The sequence below is a fragment of the Heterodontus francisci genome, chromosome 33 (genome assembly GCF_036365525.1).
Source record: "Heterodontus francisci isolate sHetFra1 chromosome 33, sHetFra1.hap1, whole genome shotgun sequence".
NCBI classification, from domain to species: Eukaryota; Metazoa; Chordata; class Chondrichthyes; order Heterodontiformes; family Heterodontidae; genus Heterodontus; species Heterodontus francisci.
Genome location: NC_090403.1, coordinates 49,950,360 through 49,972,981, shown reverse-complemented (window position 1 = coordinate 49,972,981; position 22,622 = coordinate 49,950,360). Strand labels below are relative to the sequence as shown.

The 22,622-nt window shown below is 44.2% G+C and overlaps 2 protein-coding genes across 2 annotated transcripts in view; one reads left to right on the top strand and one right to left on the bottom strand.

The window, feature by feature from the left end:
• rpl19 (ribosomal protein L19) overlaps positions 1-22,622 on the top strand; it is a 431,812-nt gene that overhangs the window by 90,257 nt on the left and 318,933 nt on the right. The gene's annotated exons all lie outside the window — the stretch shown is intronic.
• cacnb1 (calcium channel, voltage-dependent, beta 1 subunit) overlaps positions 1-22,622 on the bottom strand; it is a 262,363-nt gene that overhangs the window by 9,136 nt on the left and 230,605 nt on the right. Inside the window, exons 11-12 of the mRNA XM_068013537.1 lie at positions 3,181-3,332; positions 757-852 (exon numbers count right to left, since the gene is read on the bottom strand). Of these exons, the coding sequence (XP_067869638.1) occupies positions 757-852; positions 3,181-3,332 (248 nt within the window). The remainder of the gene's footprint in view (positions 1-756; positions 853-3,180; positions 3,333-22,622) is intronic.

Here is a 22,622-nt window from a genome sequence, read left to right as displayed (position 1 = left end):
TGTCTGCGTGGGTTTTCGCCGGGTGCTCTGGTTTCCTCCCACCACCAAAGACTTGCAGGTTGATAGGTAAATTGGCCATTGTAAATTGCCCCTAGTATAGGTAGGTGGTAGGAGAATGGTGGGGATGTGGTAGAGAATATGGGATTACTGTAGGATTAGTATAAATGGGTGGTTGTTGGTCGGCACAGACTCGGTGGGCTGAAGGGCCTGTTTCAGTGCTGTATCTCTAAATAAAAAAATAAAAATAATTGGAGGAGCCTGTACAACACAAGAAAGAGCTCACCAGTGAGCATAATCCTAAATTAGCAGCACAGGATATATTTTATATCTACAGACCGGAAGTAAAGTAGTTGTTGTTAATGATATCTGCAACTGTTAGCAGGATGTAGTGTGGCAAGTAAGGCAGTAGTGGAAACAGCAGCTCACTCATTGTTGTTCAGTAGTTGGCTATGCAGCTGCAGAAAGCTGCACAAGTTCATCATTAATAACCTTAACAAGGTAGAAAACCTTATGTTAGACTTTATTTCTCTACTCGTTTTGGATCTCCCAGCAGCACTGAATACAGAATCTTGACAGTACCCCGCTGTTTACACATCTGTGTTTTCAGCCCAATGTCGGTCCCAGTATTACCCAGTATTCTTCACAGGCAGACACACAAAGAGGAGCCTGTAGGAGTGAGGCCTGATAAAGAGAGAACCTTGTTAATATGTGTGCACTTCTGCTCAGCCCCGTTCCCTCTGTATGCGAGATACTGACCGGAGGACACTGGGCTAACTTGTCTGATGCCACCATCTGTACATTCAGGTGTTTAGCCTGGGACTTTCCTCGTGACTTTATCAGCCGCTGTAACACCTGCAAACAAAAATAAATCACAATAATAAACCTCACTGTAACATTTTACTACAGAATGAGTCTTCACTTTATTGCTTATACAGAGGTGCTGCTCACTATAACACACTCCGACACATAGTAATCTCTCCCTCACTAACACTCTCTCAGTGTAACACATACACTGTAATCTCTCACTGTAACACTCTCTGATGCACTAACAATGGAAATATTTCCAGACCTCTGAGATTGAACAATTCAATTCAGGATAATACTGGATTATGATAGTTTTCTACATTAAATGAACATACACATGCAACCAGTTGGACTACTCTTATGCGTTTCAATTAGGAAATTAGCCTTCAATCTGGGGTGAGGGCAAAGTCGACTGCACATATATAAAAAGAAGAGACTTTGAAATAGTGTAGGCTCTTTCTTCCAATTTCAGATTCACTGGCATCAGGGTTATAATATAAAAAAAACTCCACCAATGTATTATCACAGATGAAGATATGTCTAAGGACAGCACCTTCTGTTCAATACTACAACAACTAGTATTTATGTAGCACTTTTAATGTAATAAAAAAAAACTGAAGCACTTTCCAGGAGCATTATAAGGCAAAATTTGATACCAAGTCACAAAAGGAGATAATGGACAGATGAGCAAAAGCTTGGTCAAAAAAGCTAAGTTTTAAGGAGTAACTTAAAGGAAGGAGGAGAGGTAGGGAGGCAGAGAGTTTAGGGAGGAAACTCCAGAGCTTAGGGCCTTGGCAGCTGAAGGTACAGCCACCAATGGTGGAGCAATTAAAATTGGGGATGCTCAAGAGGCCAGAATTGGAAGAGTGCAGATATTTCAGAGGGCTATGGGAAGAGATTATATAGATAGGAGGGGGTGAGGCCAGGGAGGGAATTGAAAACACAGATGAGAACTTCAAAATCAAGGTGTTGCTTAACCAGGAGCCAATGCAGGCCAGTGATCATAGGGGTGATGGGTGAATGAGACTTGGTGCGAGTAAGGACACAGGCAGCAGAGTTTTGGATGACCTCAAGCTTATGGAGAATAGAACGTGGGAGGCCAGCCAGGAATGCATTGGAATAGCCAAGGCTAGAGGTAACAAATTGGGCGGCACAGTGGCGCAGTGGTTAGCACCGCAGCCTCACAGCTCCAGCGACCCGGGTTCAATTCCGGGTACTGCCTGTGTGGAGTTTGCAAGTTCTCCCTGTGTCTGCGTGGGTTTCCTCTGGGTGCTCCGGTTTCCTCCCACATGCCAAAGACTTGCAGGTTGATAGGTAAATTGGCCATTAGAAATTGTCCCGAGTATAGGTAGGTGGTAGGGAAAACATAGGGTCAGGTGGGGATGTGGTAGGAATATGGGATTAGTGTAGGATTAGTATAAAATGGGTGGTTGATGGTCGGCACAGACTCGGTGGGCCAAAGGGCCTGTTTCAGTGCTGTATCTCTAAACTAAACTAAACTAAAGGCATGGGTGAGAATTTCAACACCAGATGAACTGAGACGGGGCGGAGTTGGGTGACCTTACAGAGGTGGAAATAGGCAGTGCAGATATGCGGTCAGAAGCTCAACTTGGGGCCAATTATAACACCAAGGCTGTGAACAGTCGAGCCTGCGACTGAAGTAGGAAGAACAAAGAGCACTGAAGGGTTGGGTAAGTGATCTGGGAGGGCAGAGGACCTGACAGGGAAGAAAGGGGTCCAGGAGATTGAGAGAAAAGAAGTTTATTTTTTAAAAAAGGGAGCAAAAAGTGGAAATTAAAAAAGTAGAATTCAAAGTAATCTCCCAGAGGCCATGTAAAATTCAATACACAAAAATGTTTGTTGCCTTAAAAAAAAATCAATTATTCTACAAACAAGCCTTCGGAATTGGTTTGTTTGCGATTCTCCCTCGAGACTGGTGATGCTTTATCCAATGTTCACACTGGATGGCAAAACATCACTGCATTGTTTGATCCCGTTCTCACCCAACAACTCCAGGCACTTTGTTCATCCTTGGGTGGAAGCAGGAACTTTGGCCAATATTCCCATCCTTAATCCATGGATGCTGCAGCTATTATTAATGCCTCATCCATTATCCCAATCAACTGAGGCATGCAGCAGGGATTGAATTTCCGAGGTGGCATTTTTACCTTGAAGCCATCGGGGAGCAAGCACATAATTTCTGACAGAGAAGGCTGCTTCACAAACCTCCGTAGAGCGGAGCGAGCAGTAGCATTAAGAAAGGCCAGAGTGCAAACCAGTACAATGCCATGTACCACTGAGGGAGCTGGGTAAGCAGGAAGAAAATAAAAGTGCTTAACAGGTGTCAAACTTAAAAACACTTCTCAAGTCTCTTACCTTGGGTGAAGCAATCTTTATGTAGACTATAATTGGGGCCAGAGAGGTTTTGGCAAGTTGGGCAGGATGGTTTATGGTATCTGCGTCAAGAGCCACCAACTGTAGAGTCCTGGCCAGTTCAAAAATACGCTCAATCTCACTTTGTACTTCAGCTACAGGGAAAGAAAAATTCAAAAACAAAGCTCTTTTACTGAACTATACTAAAAATAACAAAAAACACATTAAATACAGTGGGCCACTTTGAGAAAACTCTTTTTTTTTGCCTCCATGCTTGCCGTGGTTCTGCCTGCTCTTCAGGAAGTAAAAGGTGTATCGCAATGGTAACAGGGCCATTAGTGCTGGTTTGCCATCATCAGCAGGAGTTCTGGATTACATGGTGGTCTATGCTTTCAACAGTTGGCTTCAAACTCAAAATCACAGGCCAGAATTAAGATCTCTAATGGGAAGTTTGTCCTCTCTGGTTACACGGCACAGATGGACATCTCGTGTTGACCTGCTCTGTTTCTTATTTAATTGTTCATTTCAGATCATGGATTTGACTATCAAGCAATGGTAGCCATAAAACCATCAATACGGCAAAAATAAATGGAATCACAGAATTTTCTTTCTCGTCATTGGAGTTCTCCTCTCCTTCCCATTTGCGTCTGAGGCCATTGACCTCTTGCTGAGGTACAGTTCCAAGCACACAAGTTGCCTCCAGTATCTCATCAAGTGGCCATTCTTTATGTGCATGCTTGACACAGTGTGTTAAAAGGCCATTGGATCCTTGCATCCCTTAGTAGAGTTCGATACTTAGCAAATGCTCACCTCCAGTAAGATCAGTGGTCAGGAGTGGAAAACCTGGATGATTTTCTTTTCTCAGTAAGGTGGAGTCTGAGAGCAATAGCCCCTATTACCGTTATGGATATCATTAGATAATTCAGCACAGACTGGAGATTAAAGCATCAATTACTGTTAGCTACTCACTGTGTAAATCTGAGCGTATCTTTAATTTATAATTTTTTTTTAGGTCATGCTTGTGCCGTTTCAGTATAAAACCACCCGTTTTCTTTTTCGAATGTTCATCCTTGCACACCTGGAGGCATTGACTCATTCAGGGCTGCAGTTTAATGGTTGCTGGTTGCCCTCCAGTACCTTGTTCAAGTGCTCAGTTTTATCCATGAGCACCTACGACGTGTGTTGGTGAGCTATTTGAACGTGGAGGTTATCAGAGCTTAGACAGATCCAGTCCTCACTTGCAGGTTGACTCGGGTGCTCCCAGCGATGCACAGAGAGCACGAGCTAGCAATTCATGCGCCCATGGAATTTCCCCAAATGTTCACATATGCACACTTCCCGGCAGAGGTCACCGGATAACAATCAGGTTCATTCAAATGTAAGTTAGATGGATTTACCAGAAAATGTTTTGGGATACAGTGCATGATTAATTTGAGGTTTGAATTATGATAAGTGTAGCATGCTTGGGAGGAACTTGTGACTTTGGACCTATGATTTACAAAACTCTCCACCAACGGGGGTTTTACCCACTTTGGCCGGAGTTTTATGGCACCCCAACGAGCCGGACGGTGACGGGGTTGGTGGGGCTGGGGGGGGTGTGGCGGGTGCTGGCGTAAAATGGAGCGTGAGATTCCGGGAAGTTTCCCGACCTGCTCCCGCCTCCACCCCACTTTATGTAGGCCGGGAGGGGGGGGGGAATGGTGGAGTGTGGGGGAGGTGGTGGGGGGTGGCGGTGGCAAAAAACGGCGTCCTGGAGCTGGGAAAACCGGGCTGCTTCCGATCGTCTCAGGGGTGGGCCCGGCTCATCGGGCACAAGCTGCCCGATGAAGGGCTGTCCCTGCTACCCGAACCACCCCCAGCACCCAACACACCACCCTTGCCTCACCGGGACCCGACCGATTACCTCCCGGCGAGGCAACCAAACCTGTCTGTCTTCCCGGCTCTATGTCTTCAGCTCGGCTGCAGTCCCAGCAGTGGCCACTGCTCCCAGTGGAGCTGCTGGGACTAAGAGCTACCGACCCGCTGATTGGTCAGCAGCTCAATGAGGCGGGACTTCCTCCCTCAAGCCGGTGGAAGTCCCGTCTCGGAACAGTTAAAGCCTGGGACCCTAAAATGCCGGTCTGATCCCCCGGTGAGGCGGAAGCGGGTTTACTACTGACTTTTCAGTCGGTGGCCGGCTCCTGTCTGCCCAACGTGGAATCCTGGCCTTCATGTCTGGGTCTATAGTAAACTAATTGATAAAAACTGATTTCTATGATTGGTCAACAGCTCTATTATTGCTGCATCGTGTGACGACCAGCACAGTAGGAGGTGTACTGGCGGGACCTTTGTCTTTTCTTATCTAGCAATTCATAGTTTACTAAAAAAAAAATGTGCATGAATTTCGACTCGATAGCACCTATTGTTTGCTCACTACGGGTGCTGTCTGGGAACCAAAATGGCATCCAATGTGCATGAGCACACGTCTGCCGTGAATCGCGCCAGATGCCATTTTGGCAAGGGTGTTAGCGAGGGCTAGTATCTGTCAGATGTATGCTGAGTAGGCAGACTACAAGATCAATTACTGCCAAATGCTGATTTGAGGCTAGCAGTGACATTTTGGAACTCAATGCTCCAGCCAATGCCCTCTCTTAAGCAACAAGGAAGACGTGCCTGCCAGCACTATTTGAAGGGATCACCAACTACTTACAGGATAGTTGCTGGTTAATGTCTTCTGGCTGTTCCTATCATTCTACAAGTGTTCGGTGGTTTCCATAGTTCTTTCAAGTTGCAAAAGTCTACCAGGAGTGGTGTGACAGCTGCTGAAGGACTTTTTGCTGATTTCAAGGCTTCTGTACAAACCAGTTCTTCCCAGACATGAGTGCATTAATAGGTATTCCCCTCAGAATACAGCATGACTGGGAGAATGAACAGATGCCAAGCAAAAGACGAGGAAGTGAGGGAGCTCAAGAGGAGGGAGAGTAAAGAGGGGGAGAAAGGGTCTCAGCAGGAGGTCATATCTGCCTAGGGTGTTCAGGGAACTGTTTTTTACTATCTGAACCTCAGCGAGGAACAATGTGTGAGACACCTGCGCTTCAGTAAGGATGTCTTCACTGAAATCTGGCACCTGTTGCAGCCACAAGTGCAAATTCAAAGCAGGGTAAGGATTGCATTGCTAGTGGCTGTGAGGATTACAGTGGTGAAGAACACATATGGCACTCACTCCATCAAGGCTGCAGCTGGAGATATTGGCAACATCTCAGTTTGCCATCCAGTGTTGCATAAGTGATGTCACAGAGGCTTCCTGTTCAATGACCACTAACTACATTTCATTCTCTTGCCAGAGACCAGCAGGTGAAGGGAACAGGTGGCTTTGCTAGAATTACAGGCTTCCTCATGGTGTAGGGCACCACTGACTGCACGCACATCACTTTGCAGTCGCTGCAGGTCAACTCTGCTTTGTAACCGGAACCGAAAGGGTTTCCACTGCCTCAGCGTCCAGCTGATGTACCTCGTATTCTGGAAACAGTCGTGATGCCTTAATTCTGTGGCAGTCTGCTGTGCCAGCTGCATTTGAGCCACCACGGTAAACCAACAGGGTGGCTACTGGGTGACAAGGGTTATCCGCTGATGGCATGGCTCCTGACTCCATTGCGTAACGCACCCACACGTGTGCAGCGTATATACAATGAAAGTCATACTGCCATACAAAATGTGATAGAGTAGACTATTGGCATGCTGATGGAACACTGCTATTGCTAAACCACTTTGGAGGTTCAGCAGAGTGGGTGTCAAGATTCATGGTCGTCTGCTGCATGCTGCACAACATTGCCTTCAAGAGGGGACAGCCCTTGGCACCAGCTATACAGCATGCAGGTACAAGAGGAGGAAGCTAGACAGCCCATTTCTGCCCGGGCTGTCCGTTAAGAACTAATTCGACTGTGACACCAGTAAACACAACCCCAATTCTCCATTCGCCAATAGTCCCAGAACTCTGTCACTCATGGACACAATGCAAAAATAAAAGCCACCACAAAATAAATATTCCAACCAAATTTCCAAATGAAACCATGCCACACTGCATACAAACATAAACTACTGACCCTTGCACATTCCCTTAGCGCCCGTCTTCCATGTGCCTTTGCCTGTCCCAATCCTCCTATAAAGTGCTACCCCAGTAGATGCAGCACGGCTGGTGTAAGGTTGCTGAATTTCAGTGGGGGAGACTGCAAATGGCCTTGGAGAACGACTGAAAAGCTCTGGGCCTAAAAGGTCCAGCTGCACCATTTTGGCATGGACAGCAGCTGTCTGGGTTGCCTGCCTGACAGGCAATAGTAAGGGCACTGGCGGAGTGGCAAAGTATGGGAGGACAACACTGTCTTTCTGAGAGAGGACAGTAGGTTCATGCTCCACGGAACCACTGCCACTCCCCAAGGACAGTGCCTCAGCAATCCTAGTAATCTGTTGGAGGACAGATTGCTGGACCGCTGTGACACCCTGCAAGCTCCTCTACAGAGTAATCCACAGTGATAATGGCAGCAATTTGAGCTTGCATGGTTGCAAGCGGAGCTTCCACTGTAGCGCTCAGACATTGGGTGGCTTCTGCTTGTGCTGCAATAGAAGTTGCACCATCAGATGCTGCATCATGGTTGGGTTTAGTGTGTGAACAGAGTGGGCCACCCCTTCTATACTGGAAAGGATGGGCTCCAAGCTCTGTGCAATGCCCTGGGCCAAGTTGGAGCTGCACTGCTCCCGGCTTTTTGACACTGACCACAGGCTTTCTGGCAGCTTTCCCAATGCACCAAGCATTTCGTTGTGCATACCCATTCTTCTGTAGGCTGCCCCATTGAGGTCCCATCAGCGGAACCTGTGTGTGGCCTTGTCCTCCAGCGAGCTGGCACCTGCGTTATTCTTACCCGCTGCGTTATCCTTGCCCCCTGTGCTGGCTGCAGTGCACTCATGCCCGGTATCTCACCATTTGCAGATCCCTCCTCCAATCCGGTCGCTAAGATACACGCAGTGTTAGTATCCAAGCTCATGGCTGCGATTGTGAAATCAAGTGACAGTGCTGCACCTTCATCATAACTCTTGTTGCTTTTCCTCCACTGCCTGGCCAGCTTGTACTTCTTCGGTATTTGAAAGGAAAAAGGCACAAGGGCAATGTTATGGTGAGGGAGGGGGCAGGGAGGGGAGCAGAGAAGTAAGAGATGCCTGCTTATATCATCTGCAGCTTGTAAATCAGAAGCAATTGTGGGATGAGGGCGAAGAGGGATGTGAGGAGGGCTTGGTATGAGGATACAGTCATCTTTGATGGTTTCAGCCCTGTCGCTGGCCACAACCTCAGCAATGGCTGTTTCAATAATGGCCAGCACGGTCTCCTCCATGGGGGTTTGGACATGCAAGTGTGCCTGTCCCCTTCCTGTTAGCTCCTCCTGCCTCTAATTGTGCGCCACCTTGTTTTGCAAGTGGGAACTATATCAATGAGTGATGTGCAATCCGTTTGGGTGATGCGGTTGTCATGATTGAATAGTTGGCAGTGTGAGAGATGTGGGGGTGAGGTTTGCAGCCGTGATAAGCGTGTCAGGATGTGAGGTGAAGCATATGAATGTTGGGTATAAATGATGATTGAAACAGATTGTTGGTAGGGGAGTGATGGGGTGCCATGAACTGAGCAGTGGTTGAGGCCAATGGTGCAGTTGGTAGGATGTGGCATTTGAAGATGCATTCACTGGCCTTGACCACTTGTGAGAAAAAGAAGTTCTTGTGGCACTGCATCCAGATCCTCGGAGCTTTATTCTGGGCACTGACCTCCACGTGTATCTGCTCCCACTGCTTTCTATGCAGTGTCTGTGGATACAGGACATCTTTCCTTTCCATCTCCCCCATCAAGACCTCCAGTGCAGTGTCCAAAAACCTTAGAGCTCACTCTCCCAAGCTGTGCCATTCCTTATTGTTTGCCAGGACAGATTCACTTCCTACCTGCTCCAGCTACAATGCACCTCCCATTAAGGGGTGCAGGCTAGCTTTACGTGGTGCTAGGAAGTTACGATTTTGAGTCTTCTGCTGATGTGTGCAGCCAAATGAACAGCATGGTTGGCAGTGGCTGCACATAGAAATCATTATAATGTGCAGGCAGCACAAAGTTGGCAAGCACCCTGCATTTCAATCAATGAGCACAGGTTAACTGCACAGCACAGTCCCTGGTTTTGGGGGCTATCCAATTTAGCTTCCCGTGACTTTTCCATTCATTCCACGTCCAAGGGGAGAGGTCTAATTGCAATGTTTTTAATGCCAACATAGGATGATGAGGCTTCAGTAGGCAACACCATGAATACTGGCCATGTCATATCTGAACAATGCAACTACAATGACACTAAGGATACAGCTTCTGAAATAACAAGAACATTCAACAGATCAGCAGAGGAAATTCAATAAAAGTGGGGAAAAAATTATGAAATGTATATACAGTACCTGTTTTGACTTCCATAATCTAAGCATTTTTATTTCTGTAGCTTCACATTTTTTTGATATAATTTCAGGAAAACAATTCATGGTCTGCACAGAATTTAGTTCCACAGAGAAGTCAGTTTGGGATGTTTTCAGTTGTTTATGCATTCTGCTCAGTAACATATTTTTGCAAGTCAGATTGCATTGCCTTTCCTGCATGCCTGATGATAATGCATTTCCTCCATTCCCGAGTACACGTTTCCTGTATGCTAGAAAACAATGCATTTTCTACATGCAAAGTAGTAATGCATTCGCTACATATGTATGAAATAGTTGTACATATTCCAAATGGGTTAGTAATGCATTGTCTACATGCTGGATTGGGGACTTGCTGCATGCATGCTGGAAAGCAGTGTACTAACTCCTGGTTTACAGCGTACCCTCTGCACACTGGTTAATTGCCAGTCTATTGCATACCATCTGGGTACCAAATTGCATACAGCAGTGCATACTCTGGTGCTGTAGCAGGCAACTTACACTGGCAGCAAGGCAGCTACGTGCATCCAGGACAGGGGAATAAAACTTTCGACAAACAATGCAGAAAGAACAAAGAGTGGTAAAGGTAGTCTCAGCCACTGATGCCTAAACTCATCCCTTATTCCAATCACTGAAATGCTGGATAGAGAGGAAGGCTTGGGGATAGTGCACTAAACCCCCAGCCCTTGTAACATTAATAAGAAATTAGTGAAATGAAGCTACATGAATATCTAAAATAAAGGCAAAATTATATGGATGCTGGAATCGACCTGAAACGTTCACTCTGTTTCTCTCTCCACAGATGCTACCAGGCCTACTTGAATATTTGCTGGGTCATATCAATGCCATTTAAGTATCTGAATTTACTAGGACAGCATTTGAGTTTCAAACTCAATGACTTGCTTGTTATTAAAAGGACTACATTACCAATTATCTACTACTGTTTATGATCTGCGCTTTCTCTCCAGATTTTCTCCCTTACTCTTCTAAAGGTCATGTTGAGTTACAGTTCCATGGTTCCCAGCACCACCTTGTGGCCATTTTTCATGAGTGTGCATAGACAGCTGAGCTGACTGTGGAAGGTTGCACAGTCGATCCAGTCCTGTCCTCACTCAGTGTCCAGCAAGACTAATTGGATAGTGATCACACATGATAGGTCCAGCTGAATTTTCCTTTTCCTACCCCAGGGGTGCTGAAGCCAATGGTAGAATACAACTACTGTCATGTTATGGAGATGAGCTAGCTCAACAAGGAACGACGATTAGACCTAGGCTTTGTGAAGTATGCATCTACCAACCACCCCTTCCCCACCCTCCCCTCCCCTGCTTAATCTGCACCTTACCCTTCTCCAGAAGATGATTGAAAGTGTGATCAGATTTTTAGTGCCCAAAAATTCTGCCCCTGCCGGAATTAATAGAGAACCCATGGTGAATGGCGAGTTTGGGACACACCCAGCATTGGCTGGGCCAAAGTAATATCTCACTGGATAAGTATACACAGTGGCTCCTCTATTATTCACACTCCAAATACACACCTTACAGATTATCTGTCAAGAGTTTTCATGGGATAAAGCCTTGCTTCAGATGTCAATTCATTGACTGACCTGGGAACAGTGACCTTCCTCAATCTCAAAAAATAATCTATCATTTCCATGCTTAGGGCTTGACTCTACTAGCGGTGTAAGACCAAAATTTGGGAACTCTCAATTACTCCCCAATTTCTATTGTCCACTGGGTTGGGGACGAGGGTCTCAGCACGGTAGGTTCCACTCTTTAACTAAAATTATTTTTGTAATAAGCCCAATCAACTAAAACCATCAATAGCAAAAGAATAGAAAAGCAGAATTTTTCTTAAAGTGTGAAAGTTGTAAGTTTTAATGTTCAGAGAAATTTGGGTGTGCTCATTCAAGGAACACAAAAAGTTACCATGCGGGTACAGCAAGCATGTTGCCTTTTATTGCAAGGGGATTGGAGTACAGGAATAAAGACGTCTTGCTACAATATTACAGGGTTTTGGTGAGACCACATCAGGAGTACTGTGTGCAGTTTTGATCTCCACATTTAAGAAAGGATATACTTGCATTGGAGGCGGTACAGCGAAGGTTCATTATTTGGTCCCTGGGTTGAGGGGGCTGTCCTATGATGAGAGGCTGAGTAAATTGGGTTTATATTCTCCGGAGGTTTGAAGAATGAGAGGTGATCTCATTGAAACAGAGAAGATTCTGAAGGGGTTGGATAGGTAAAGGCTGAGAGATTGTTTCTACTGGTTGGGGAATCCTAAACACAGGGACACAGTCTCAGGATAAGGGGCCGATCATTTAGGACTGAGATGAGGAGAAATTACTTCAAAGGGTTGTGAATCTTTGCAATTCTCTATCCCAGAGGGTTGTGGCTGCTCCATCGTTGAATACATTTAAGGCTGAGATAATCAGAATTTTTATCTCTCAGGGAATCATGGGATATGGCAAGCGGGTAGGAAATTGGAGTTGAAGCCCAAGATCAGCCATGATTGAAACTGAATGGCGGAGCAGGCTATGGGACCTTCCTGGTATGTATGGCTCAGTACTACATCAACCATCAGCAATGTCCCATACAGTCAATTTAAGTGAAACTCCTGTACTAAGCAGTGTTGCACATCCTAGAACAAGCAAAAAGTGGCCAAGAGGCAAGACTTCGTAAGCTATCCAGGGTTTGCCAGAATAAATATATTTTGACAGAGCAGATGGGATTTCTGACTTCTCTGTTTCTTCCTAGGAGCATAGGAGCAGGAGTAGGCCACTCAGCCCATCGAGCCTGCTCCACTATTCAGTTAGATCATGGCTGATCATCTACCTCAACGCCATTTTCCCACACTATCCCCATATCCCTTGATGTCATTTGTCTCCAGATCTCTAGTGATTTCTGTCTTGAACATGCTCCATGATTGAGCTTCCACAGCCCTCTGGGGTAGAGAATTCCAAAGATTCACCACCCGCTCAGTGAAGAAACTTCTCCTTATCTCAGTCTTAAATGGCTTACCCCTTATGTTGAGACTATGTCCCCTGGTTCTACACTCACCAGCCAGGGGAAACACCCTAGCTACATCCACCTTGTCACGCCCTGTAAAAATTTTGTAAGTTTCAATGAGATCACCTCTCATTCTTCAAAACTCGAGATAATACAGGCCCAGTTTCCTCACTCTCTGCTCAAAGGACAATCCCGCCATCCCAGGGATTAGTGTGGTGAACCTCTGTCGCACTCCCTCAATGGCAAGTATATCCTTCCTTATATGAGACCAAAACTGTACACAATACTCCAGGTTTGCTCTCACCAAGGCTCTATACAATTACAGCTAGACTTCTTTACTCCTATACTCAAATCGCCCTGCGATGAAGGCCAATATACCATCTGCCTTCCGAATTGCTTGCTGCACCTGTATGCTAGTTTTTAGTGACTCGAACAAGGAAACCCAGGTCCCTTTGGACATCAACACTTCCCAACCTCTCACCATTTAAGAAATACTCTGTCTTTCTGTTTTTCCTACCAAAGTGGATAACTTCACACTTATTCACATTATATTCCATCTGCCATGTTCTTGCCCATTCACTTAGCCTGTCCAAGGCCGCTCTAAGCCTCCTTGCATCCTCCTCACAAATTACATTCCCACCTAGTTTGTGTCATCAGCAAATTTGGAAATATTACCTTTGGTCCTCACATTCAAATTATTTATGTAGATTGTGAAGAGCAGAACCCTACTAGTAAGAGCCTGCCATCCTGAGAATGACCAGTTTATTCCTACTCTCTGTTTTCTGTCTGTTAACCAATTCTCAATCCATACTAATATATTACCCCAAATCCCATGCGCTCTAATTTTGTTTACTAACCTCCTGTGTGGGACTTTTAACAAAAGCCTTCTGAAAATCAAATACACCACATCCTCTGGTTCTCCTTTATCTATGCTACAAGTAACATCCTCAAAAAACTCCAACAGGTTTGTCAAACATGATTTCCCTTTCATAAATTTATGTTGACTCTGCCTAATCATATCATTATTTTCTAAGTGTCTAGTTATCATATCCTTTATAATAGATTCAAACATTTTCCCTAATACCGACGTCAAACTAACAGGTCTGTAGTTCCCTGTTTTCTCTCTCCCTCCTTTCTTAAATAGTGGGGTTACATTTGCTACTTTCTAGTCTGCAGGAACCTTTCCAGAATCTATAGAATTTTGAAAGATAAACACCAATGCATCCACTATCTCTATAGCCACCTCCTTCAACACTCTGGGATGTAGCTCATCTGGTCCAGGGGATTTATCAACCTTCAATCCAGTTAGTTTCCAGTACCGCCTCTTTATTAATACGGATTTCTTTTAGTTCCTTGTTTTCACAAGTCCCTTGGCTCCCAAGTATTTCTGGGAGATTTTCTGCATCTTCCCCGTGAAGACAGACACAAAGTAATTGTTGAGTTTCTCTGCCATTTCGCTATTCTCCATTATAAATTCTCCTGTCTCCACCTGTAATGGATGCACATTTGTCCTTGCTAATCTTTTCCTTTTCACATACCTAAAGAAGCTTTTACAGTCAACCTTTATGTTTCTTGCTAGTTTGGGTTTATATTCTCTTTTCCCTTTCTTTATCCGTTTCTTGGTCATCCTTTGCTGGATTCTAAATTGCTCCAAATCCTTGGGTTTACCACTTTTTCTGGCATCCTTATAAGCCACTTCCTTTGATCAAATGCAGCATTTAACTTCTTTTGTTAGCCACGGTTGATTCATCTTTCCTTTTGGGTTTTTGTATCTTTAGAGGAATGTAGATTTGTTGTAGACCATGTAATACTTCTGCAAACACTAGGCAGAGCCTGTCTACCATCAAATCTTTTAGTGTATTTTCTCAGTCCTTCACAGCCAACTTGCCCCTCATACCTTCATAGTTTCCTTTGTTTAGATTTAAGACCTTAGTTTCAGAATGAAATATATCACTTTCTCTATATATGATTTCCCTAAAGCCCTGGAGAGTAGCCCAAGTGTCTTTAATACCCACTGCAAGCCCTGGCATTGGTATAACAGATGTCCTATGTATCCTACTGCTTGATAGTCAAGGGCATTCTCCAGCTGAAAGCAAGGGGGAAGCATGCATGAAGAGTTTGAAACCACCTATGTTTCTTGCATTGTTTTCTCATTCGCAGTCTAATGGACAACTTGACAAGGAGAAGCCAAGTTCTGGTTTGAATTGAGATCCCAGGAGAGTGGTTACTTTCCATAGCCCTAAGTTGGAACCGAGTGCAAGGGATAAGCAACTCGACACACACGCACACACAGGTGAGACACAGAATAATGAAATGGGTTACATGTTATGGTAATATATACATACCCAGAACATCTGAGGAGGAAGGAGAGTAGTGATCGAGTGAGAGAATGAGAGAGAAAAATCCAAGACAGTCAGTTTAATATGTTCAAAGCATGCTGCACAGAAATATTTATTAAAATTCAGATTAGAATTTATCAGTATTCGAGTAGGTTAATGAAGATTATAATTACTGTATTATTAATTTTATTATGACCTTGGAACAAAATACAAAGGCCTCAATTTTTTTGACTGTGATTAGATAGAGAGCAACAATGAATCCTGCGTTAACCTGACTTTGCTCAGAACGTGTTGTGTATTTCCAACATTTTCTATTTTTAAACAATCTTCTGTTCTTATCTTGAATTCAGTGAATTTGAACTATCAGATAATGCAAATTTGTTTTTGCACTTTTTTTTAAAGTTGCCATTTTATTTACATTGTTTAATTCTTTTAATTGTGCAAGAAAACCTTGAATTATCAGCAATAGATTCTAGACACTAAGTTGCATGTGACAACCTCAGGCTTTGTGTTGAAATAAATATTGGAAAGACCAAAGCCATTGTCTTTTGTCCTCAGTACAAATTCTGTTCTCTAGCCACTGACGCCGTCCCTCTCCCTGGCAACTGTCTGAGCATGAATCAAACTTTGCAACCTTGGTGTTGAATGTGACCTGAGATGAGCATCCACGCCATAAAAAGGACCACCCATTTCCACCTCCATAACATCACCCAACTCTGCCCCTGCCTCAGCTCATCTCCGTCTGAAACCCACATCCATGTGTTTGTTATCTCTAGACTTGACTATTCCAATGCACACCTGGCTGCCCTCCCACGTTCTACCCTCCGTGAACTTGAGGTCATCCAAAACTCTGCTGCCCATGTCCCAACTCACACCAAGATCCATTCACCCATAACCCCTGTACTGACTGAGCTACATAGGCTCCCGGACAAGAAACGCCTCCACCTTACAATTCTCGCCCTCATTTTCAAGTCTTTCGATGATTTCCCCCTCCCTGTCTCTGTATCCACCTCCAGCCCCACAACCCTTGGAGATATCTATGCTCCTCTAACTCTGGCCTCGAGTATCCCCACTCAGACGCTGGTGGCCCTGCTTTCAGCTGCCAAAGCCCTAAGCTCTGGCATTCATAGAACATAGAACAGTACAGGCCCTTCGGCCCACGATGTTGTGCCAACCCTTTAACACACTCTAAGATCAAACTACCTACATACCCTTCATTCTACTATCATCCATGTACCTATCCAAGAGTCGCTTAAACGTCCCTAATGTATCTGCTTCTACTACCACCGCTGGCAGTGCATTCCACATACCCACCACTCTCTGTGTAAAGAACCTACCTCTGACATCTCCCCGAAACCTTCCTCCAATCACCTTAAAATTATGCCCCCTGGTGATAGCCCTTTCTGCCCTGGGAAAAAAAGTCTCTGGCTATCCACTCCATCTATGCCTCTCATCATCTTGTACACATCTATCAAGTCACCTCTCATCCTTCTTCGTTCCAATGAGAAAAGCCCTAGCTCCCTCAACCTTTCTTCATAAGACATGCCCTCCAGTCCAGGCAGCATCCTGGTAAATCTCCTCTGCACCCTCTCTAAAGCTTCCACATCCTTCTTATAATGAGGCGACCAGAACTGAACACAATATTCCAAGTGTGGTCTAACCAGGGCTTTATAGAGCTGCAGCATAACCTCGCGGCTCTTAAACTCAATCCCCCTGTTAATGAAAGCCAACATACCATACGCCTTCTTAACAACCCTATCAACTTGGGTGGCAACTTTGAGGGATCTATGGATGTGGACCCCAAGATCCCTCTGTTCCTCCACACTGCCAAGAATCCTGTCTTTAAGCCTGTATTCTGCATTCAAATTCGACCTTCCAAAATGAATCACTTCACACTTTTCCAGGTTGAACTCCATCTGCCACTTCTCAGCCCAGCTCTGCATCCTGTCAATGTCCCGTTGCAACCTACAACAGCCCTCCACACTATCCACAACTCCAGCAACCTTTGTGTCATCGGCAAACTTACTAACCCAGCTTTCCACTTCCTCATCCAAGTCATTTATAAAAATCACAAAGAGCAGAGGTCCCAGAACAGATCCCTGCGGAACACCACTGGTCACCGAGCTCCAGGCTGAATACTTTCCATCTACTACCATCCTCTTTCTATGGGCCAGCCAATTTTGTATCCAAACAGCCAAATTTCCCTGTATCCCATGCCTCCTTACTTTATGAATGAGCCTACCATGGGGAACCTTATCAAACGCCTTGCTAAAATCCATATACACCACATCCACTGTTCTTCCTTCATCAATGTGTTTTGTCACATCCTCAAAGAATTCAATAAGGCTTGTGAGGCATTACCTGCCCCTCACAAAGCCATGCTGACTATCTCTAATCAAACTATGCTTTTCCAAATAATCATAAATCCTGTCTCTCAGAATCCTCTCCAATAATTTGCCCACCACCGACGTAAGATTGACTGGTCTGTAATTTCCAGGGTTATCCCTATTCCCTTTCTTGAACAAGGGAATAACATTTGCCACCCTCCAATCATCTGGTACTACTCCAGTGGACAGTGAGGACGCAAAGATCATCGCCAAAGGCGCGGCAATCTCTTCCCTCGCTTCCCGTAATATCCTTGGATATATCCCGTCTGGCCCCGGGGACTTATCTATCCTCATGTCTTTCAAAATTTCCAGCACATCCCCCTTCTTAACATCAACCTGTTCGAGCTTATCAGCCTGTTTCGCGCTGTCCTCACAAACGACAAGGTCCCTCTCACTAGTGAATACTGAAGCAAAGTATTCATTTAGGACCTCCCCTATCTCCTCCGACTCCAGGCACAAGTTCCCTCCACTACCCCTGATCAGCCCTACCCTCACTCTGGCCATCCTCTTGTTACTCACATAAGTGTAGAATGCCTTGGGATTTTCCTTAATCCTACCCGCCAAGACTTTTTCATGTCCCCTTCAAGCTCTCCTAAGTCCATTCTTCAGTTCCTTCCTGGCTACCTTGTAAACCTCTAGAGCCCTGTCTGACCCTTGCTTCCTCAACCTTAAGTAAGCTTCCTTCTTCCTCTTGACTAGCTGTTCCACATCTCGTCATCCAAGGTTCCTTCACCCTACCATCCCTTCCTTGCCTTATCGGGACAAACCTATCCAGCAGTCGCAGCAAGTGCTCCCTAAACAACCTCCACATTCCCTCCCTAAAACTTGTCATCTCTTTCCTCCTGTAAGATACTTCCTAAAACCCTATCTCTTTGACCAAGCTTTTGGTCATCTGCCCTAGTATCGCCTTGAGACTTGGTGTCAAATTAATTTGATAACAGTCTTGTGAAATGCCTTGGGACATTTTTATTACACTAAAAGGTGCTATATAAATGCAAGTAGTTGTTGTTGCAGTTAAGGGAGAAACTGAAATCTTATTTAGATAAGTTTTGTACTTTAATTTTTACCTGAGTTTATTTGTCATTAGCATTATTTTCCAAATTCATGAACTTAGTTTTGGTCACTTCATCAATTTTTTTTTTAAAGGAAAAATATAGAATCTAAATGATACTGCATGGAACAGGCCATTCAGTCCATCGCAGCTATGCTGGCTCTTTGAAAGAGCTTTCCATTGGATAGGGTAGTCCTCTGCTTTTGGGCTCCTGGCGAACTCACCAGTCTACTGGCCAGAAAAAAAAAGTCACAGCACACGTCTGAATTGCTGGTATGAGTTACCAGAAGGCGAGCGAGGGGTGGGGAGTGGGCAAGGCTCCTCTTCCGCTGCAAGGACTCGTTATACTACCCCTCACTGTGTGCGATGTACATATTCCCTTTCCCAACACTCACGTTCCCTCTCCATGGTTAGCTCAACAATAAAAAAAAACACAGGCAGAAAATAAGCTAAAAGACCAGTGCACAAAGATCTCGCAGCATGTTTCATAGCTGCGAAATATCAAAAAATCTCTCTGCCAGACACTCGTCGTTATGCTCCTCTGTCTGAATTTTTGTTCCTCTCGCTCATGAAGTTGGGTACTAACTGCTCATGCCTGTGCTGGTTCAACAGAGCAGCGGAGGGAGAAAGGATCTAAGATCAATGATAGGGAACTGAGGCACATGCGATATGTATATGTGGTTATTAAATACCGTAGGGGCATCTTTTAAAGTTGAATTTTCTTTGAAATTTAGCGATTATTGTATTACATGGTGTGGAGGTGATGAAACAGCACAGGAAATGAAGGAATGCAACATAATGTCTCGGTCAAGTTCTTGAAAAGTGATTGACAAATGAAGCAAGATCCCCCATCAAGCTCTGCTCCTGATGCCATTCTGGATCGTCCTCTTGAAACTCACTTGGGGCCATCACATTGACAAATAAGAGAATGAAGAAAAAAAAACATTTATTACAAGTAACAACTGGAACAACGATGTGAAAGCTATCTAAGTGGCCAGCTCTGGGAGCTGGCTTCGGCATGGAGATCTCGCTGCTGTAAGTGTAAGTCTTTATTTCTGTTGGATTTGATAGCAGGTCATCATTGTAGATAAGTGATCGCTCCATCACAAGCAGTCAATTAGATGTACGAAAGGAAAGAGTAGAACATTTAATACAGACAAGATAAATCTGGGACACTGAGAAACCCCAGGTTTCTCCAAACCTTCTTCAAAACAAAGACCTTTAACGTTAGGAATCAACCATGTGGCTCTTCTCCACAATACCTCCTGTGCTTGAATGTTTCCCTATTTTGCTGACCTGATGGTGTGACTACGTTGCCCAATGATTTGAGCATGGCTTCCTGTGACTTATACTCCACTGTACTGATGACACGGTACAGCATTCCATTTAACTTGTTAATTCCTGCTCTGCAGCAATGGGACATAGAGTATCAAGTTTACAAAGACTCCAAAATCTCTTCCTTTCATTCTGAACTATTTTAACACCATTCACCAGTTTTCCTTCCTGAGTACAGCAAACTTCATCCAGCTGTCTGTCTGTTCACTTGCATATTTATGCTCAACTTATTTTGTAGCTTCATTTTGTAGGGGAGACAGGGTGTGTTGGTAATGTCACTGAAGTAGTAATCCAGAGGCCCAAGCTAATGCCTTAGGGACATGGGTTCAAATCCCACCATGGCAGCTGGTGGAATTTAAATTCAATTAATTAATAAAAATCTGGAATTGAAAGCTAATCTCAGTAATAGTGCCATAAAACTATCAATTGTCATGAAAAACCATCACTAATATCCTTCAGGGAAAGAAATCTGCTGTCCTTACCTGGTCTGGTCTACATGTGATTCCAGACCCACAGCATTGTGATTGACTCTTAACTACCCTCTGAAACGGCCTCGCAAGCCACTGAAATGTCAAGGGAAATGGGGGATGTGCAATAAATGCTGGCCTTAACAATGATGCACACATCCCATGAAAGAATTTTTAAAAATCTGCTTCCTGCAAATTGACCGTTTCTTCTAGTTTGTTGTCATTTGACCAGTTTGAAGACAGACAGACTTGCATTTCTATAGCACCTTTCACAGCCTCAGGATGTCCCAAGTGTTTTACAGCCAATGATGTACTTCAGAAGTGTAGTCACTGTTGCAATGTAGGAAACATGGCAGCCAATTTGTGCACAGCAAGCTCCCACATTGTGTTTCTGAATCTAAATCATTGGAGTAAATTAAAAGCAACAGTCACCCCAAATATGACCTTCAAGGCATCTCACTTAAGCATTCCCCACCTCCCCCCCTCCATCACAACCTCACTCACTCTGCTTTTTCACCCTTCAGCGAGCTTTTCATCCATGCCCAAGATTTACCCTGAATCCCCCCATCTTCCAGTTTAATTCATTGTCTCACATACGGAAAGTTAATCAGATGCTTGTTGGAAGTTCAGATACACAAGGTGGTAGAGCTTTCCACCTAAACAGGCGCAAAGGGATGTGGTTTTAATGTCTCATCAGAAAGAAGGCAGAACAGTTGGAATCAGAAGTAACCGTGTCTGAATGAAGCGGACGCTTCTCCTAAAGGATAACAGTAACTGTTAGAACTATGTGAGACGTTGCGGGGTTTGCTACCTCTAGGGCGTTTTTGCTATGATTAACTTTCTTAAACATTTCAGCACAGTGGGTATACAGGGTGGAGGAAGAGCATTTAAGACCTTATTAATGATAGTGAAATACATGTGAGTCAGTGTTCTTTTCTAGTACACCATCAGATCTGCTGTATTGTTGCTAATGGTATGTTGGATGATACAACGTTATTGTTTTAATAAAACTGTGTAACATTTAACGCATGATGCAATATTCTGTTAAGATTCCATTGTTTTTAAAAACCTGACCTGTCTCTTTAAGACAATAAAGCCTAATTGCTGCAAACAGTCACATCCCAAAATCAAATCCTTCTGAGGGGGGAATTTTATAGATTGACAACGACTTGTAAATTTCAGGCCTTAGTTCACAAGAAACGTGCATAAAATTACTGCCTATCCAGATCCCTTCTTTTAAAAGAAAAAACTTTTCAACCATTACACCTCAGAGTTGCAAATGTAGCTGGAACATGCTAGAAGCAAAACTTTTAATATAGATGGATCCAACTAATAATTGCTGGTAGATCAGTAGTTATTACACTTAATGGCGAAGTAAAAATATATCAACAGTACTCTATTTAAAGATTCTTTGTTAATAAACTGCACCCAAGTTAATAGCATCCTTTCACAGGATGTGCTAGCTTGGAGTAAACTGAGGGTGGTCAGAAGATGCGCCCTCAAAGCAATCAACAGAGTCTAGAGGAGTCTCAAAGCTCCTCCCCATCAGTGATATAACCAGAGCTGCCTGGAAATTTCACATGGCAAATCACTATTCAGATAGGAAATTTGAAGTTTTTTTAACAAACAAGAAACTAGATCTTTCTTAAATTGACAATGTGGGGGGGGGGAGGGAGGGAAAGTATTTTGTACAAAAAATAATTCTCCTAGACTTTCCTTCCAGTTTTAATTATTTTCTAACTTTACTTGGACAATGTGAAATAAACAGTTAAATCTAACTACCACTATTAGCTTTGCAGAGTAGGCAATCTCTCACAGCAGCCAAAGATGCTAATGCTATTTGACTCTCCAATTTCCTGCCTTGATCAGTCACATGTACACACACAAACAGGCAGCAATAGTTTTAAGCATGTACCTGAAATCCAGTGAAAAATTCAAGAAATAAAGGAGGAAGGTTATATTTGTAATCTGAAAGCAGTGACTGTGACTTTTGCACGTTTCATTTTAACTTTTAAAAAAAAGTTAGTGAGAACATCTTGCTTTTGGGAGCTTATTGGCCATTCTGCCAGTGACAGAACAGCCAGTAATACCTCGTCCAGGCTTTAAGTGGCGTTGTCTACTCTGCTATCCTCCAACATTCTTCATATGTGCTGGAAGGAAACCTGTTGCTGTTTCTTTCTTGAATACAAGTTAACAGTAAGAGTCACAGAGTCAGAGGGACTGAGTCCTAAATCATAAGTATGGGACACAGCAGCAACAGTGGGTGGCACAGTGGCGCAGTGGTTAGCACCGCAGCCTCACAGCTCCAGTGACCCGGGTTCAATTCTGGGTACTGCCTGTGTGGAGTTTGCAAGTTCTCCCTGTGTTTGCGTGGGTTTCCTCCGGGTGCTCCGGTTTCC